Genomic DNA, 3,176 nt, shown 5'->3' on the forward strand with positions numbered 1-3,176 from the left:
TGTGAGTAGTATACACATATACACAAATCTACGATCAGCAGCTTTCAGCAGATAGCGCGTACAGAGCTGTATAGTCGTATAGCTGCACTGTACAGACTATACGTCCTGACGAGGTCACCGAACAGACCCTATCTCAGTGGATTCACAGTGGAATCGCTGGCAAATTAAGCCTACAAATAAAAAAACTTCGCCGAGAAGCTATGACGTCCACCACAGTCCGCGACACGACCAGCCCTCTTACTCCTCCTCCCCACCCCAACGACCATCATTTCCCCCCTCTTCTACCAGCACTCAACCCTCTCTACTGTTTCAAGATACTCAATATTTGCTTGTTTGACGTATGCCACGATCGCCGAAAGAGAAAATACAAACCCACAACCCGGCCTACTCCTTTTCTTCAAACATCAACGGGCATTGCTGATCACCCTCAATTACCCGTCTACTCCAATCCCACAATCCCAGAAGCTCTACACCCTAGCTTTCGCATCTATGTCTACACAACCTATGCCTTCGCCTGGCCAATGGCCAGTAGATCCTCAAGAAGATGTTCCCATCAGCAAAGAACGTATCTGGATAGATGGTTGCTTCGATTTTAGCCATCATGGTGAGTGGTTGTGCATACCTCCTGTTTGCCCTCTGTCCGAAATGCTTGAAGCTAATAGGTTAGCGCAATTATAGGCCACGCGGGAGCTATGCTCCAGGCTCGCAGGCTTGGAAAGGAACTGTTTGTCGGTGTACATTCTGACGAGGATATTTTGGAGAACAAGGGTCCAACTGTCATGACACTTTCCGAGCGGTTCGCACACCACCCTCTGCTTTTTCAACCGTCATGGTAAACACATAACTGACCTTTGGTTGCATTGGAAAAGAGTGTCAGCAGTTGATGCATGTCGTTGGGCATCAAAATCAATTCCCAATGCACCATATGTCACGCAGTTACCCTGGATCTCTCATTATGGTTGTTACTACGTGGTGCATGGAGATGACATCACTTCCGATAGTAACGGGGATGACTGCTACAGATTTGTCAAAGCTGCTGGGCGTTTTCTGGTTGTGAAGCGTACCCCTGGCATTTCTACAACGGATCTCGTCGGCAGGATGCTGCTTTGCACTCGTACCCATTTTATCAAGTCTCTCCCTGCCTTTTTAAGGGGGGAAGAAGGCTCTGGGAGTGACGTAGAGCGGGAGCAGGTTGCGAATGAATCTTTCCAGAGAATTAAAGACTATGCAACTGATGAAACTGGTTTGCAACCGGGGCCCGATGTCTGGACCTGGGAAGCCTCAGCGCCAGCAAAACTCGAGCATAGTAGAACGGAACAAGGTAGTTTCCAGCATCTCGTTGAAGGCAAAGGACCAAAACCAGGCCAGCGAATATCCTATGTTGATGGTGGTTTTGATTTATTCTCTTCCGGTCATATCGAGTTCCTCCGCCGTGTCCTCGCAATTGAAGCTGAGGACGCAACTCGTCGTGGTTGGTACCTTCAGGACAGTATCGAGAAAAGAATAAAAGAATGTGGAGAAGATTACGGCCCGGCTTATATTGTGGCTGGTGTCCATGACGACGAAGTCATCAATCACTGGAAGGGACTGAATTACCCGATCATGAATATTTTCGAGCGAGGACTTTGTGTGCTCCAATGCCGAGTATGTGTATATCACCCTGTCTGATTGTGTATGGGAGGAAACGACATGCAAAAAAGTAGCAGCAGCTAACATTGTTCATGAGTAGTATGTCCATGCCGTTATATTCAGCGCCCCATTCACGCCTAACATTGCCTACCTCAGAGCTCTTCCATTTGGCATGCCTGATGCGGTCTACCACGGCCCAACCACATTTATACCCCTCACATATGATCCATATATCGTTCCATCGAAGCTAGGCATTTTCAGACAAGTGGATTCTCACCCTTTCCAGCATGTAAACGCTGGTGAGATTGTGCAGCGGATCTTGAAGAGCCGGGAGGCATTTGAGGAGAGACAACGTGCTAAGCTACTGAAGGCGGCCATTGAAGCAGATTTTAAGGCGAAGGAACAGCTTGGAAAGTAGCGGCAACAGAAGAATGAGGAGGTAGGGGAACTGAGGCAATGTCCGCTACCGCTAGGGCGGAGAACCAAAGGCTGCCCACGCTGCACCTCGTCGAACGGAATCAAAACACGCATATGAAACTCTTCTCGGGACAACAAGGAGGTTTTCTCCATATATAAAACGGCATTAAGCTTCATCACTGAAGGAAAGAAAATTTTCCGACCTAGATATTACACTTCTGGAAAAAAAAGAATTTAAATAACTACTGTTATAAGATGCAACATGATATTTAGATACTGATCAATGGGTATTTATGCATTTGCCATTTCGAGTGTTGAAAAAATATAGGGGACAAAGCATCGAAAGAAAATATGTGAACAGCATGGAGACAGCGCTGGCAACAGTATTGGGTAATAAAGGTAATATCACAACTCATAGAGATATAAAATCAAGGACTTTGTTAAATCTTCCTTCTTTTTTCCACAGATTATCGTGCGTTCCGTCGTCCAGAAGTTAAGATTATAGATTCGCAATCAAGTTTCTAGCGAGTTGGCAGATTTCCTCCCTCCGCCTCCGTTTGTCACCTCGCGATTTCTACAATGAGACAAAAGGAATTAATTCATTGCTTAGCGTTCGACTGTCCAAATGCAAGGTGAAAAAGAAGCTGATAAAAATAGAAGGGGGATAGGATATACTTTTTCCTGAACGGTAACCTGGTTCTTCATCTCCCTCGCGAGATAGGAAATATAGTCATTCCATTTTCGCTCATCTGCCAGCGTAGTTAGCTCTACTGCATGTTGCTTCCCGAATGCACTTGTCGCGCTGGCGAGTCTCTTCTTAAACGTCATTGAACCAATGGCCTCTTTCGTAACATGTGGCAGAGTCACGGATTCAGCCCCGAGCATCTCAACCGCCAAACAGGCGATTTTCTGCTGGGTTTTGTTCCATGCTTTCCAATGGCTCTTTAGAGCTTTTTCGGTAGGGTTTAATAAACTGCGAGCATTGACGAGATGGGCTGTATCTTTGTTGTCAGGTGGAGAAGCTATCCTGTCCAACGATTCTGGCTCCAGCGGGGAGAAGATAACAGCACGCATGACCACGGGAAAGTTCTACACTCTTGTTGTGCTTTGTAACAGTTTGTGTTAGCTGC

General features: G+C 46.5%; 2 protein-coding genes across 2 annotated transcripts; one reads left to right on the forward strand and one right to left on the reverse strand.

The window, feature by feature from the left end:
* Positions 1-200: 200 nt before the first annotated feature.
* Positions 201-2,047, forward strand: HCAG_05659 (hypothetical protein; the record flags this gene model as incomplete). Its single annotated transcript, XM_001538004.1, has 5 exons — positions 201-338; positions 463-604; positions 679-796; positions 870-1,644; positions 1,730-2,047. 5 exons carry the CDS (start codon positions 201-203, stop codon positions 2,045-2,047), a joined length of 1,491 nt encoding a protein of 496 aa, XP_001538054.1.
* A 498-nt stretch (positions 2,048-2,545) lies between these two features.
* On the reverse strand, positions 2,546-3,120 carry HCAG_05660 (predicted protein; the record flags this gene model as incomplete). The annotated part of the gene is made up of 2 exons (XM_001538005.1): positions 2,546-2,620; positions 2,722-3,120. 2 exons carry the CDS (start codon positions 3,118-3,120, stop codon positions 2,546-2,548), a joined length of 474 nt encoding a protein of 157 aa, XP_001538055.1.
* Between the last annotated feature and the right edge of the window lie 56 nt (positions 3,121-3,176).

Source organism: Histoplasma capsulatum, genomic scaffold (genome assembly GCF_000149585.1).
Source record: "Histoplasma capsulatum NAm1 scaffold_7 genomic scaffold, whole genome shotgun sequence".
Classification (NCBI taxonomy): domain Eukaryota; kingdom Fungi; phylum Ascomycota; class Eurotiomycetes; order Onygenales; family Ajellomycetaceae; genus Histoplasma; species Histoplasma mississippiense.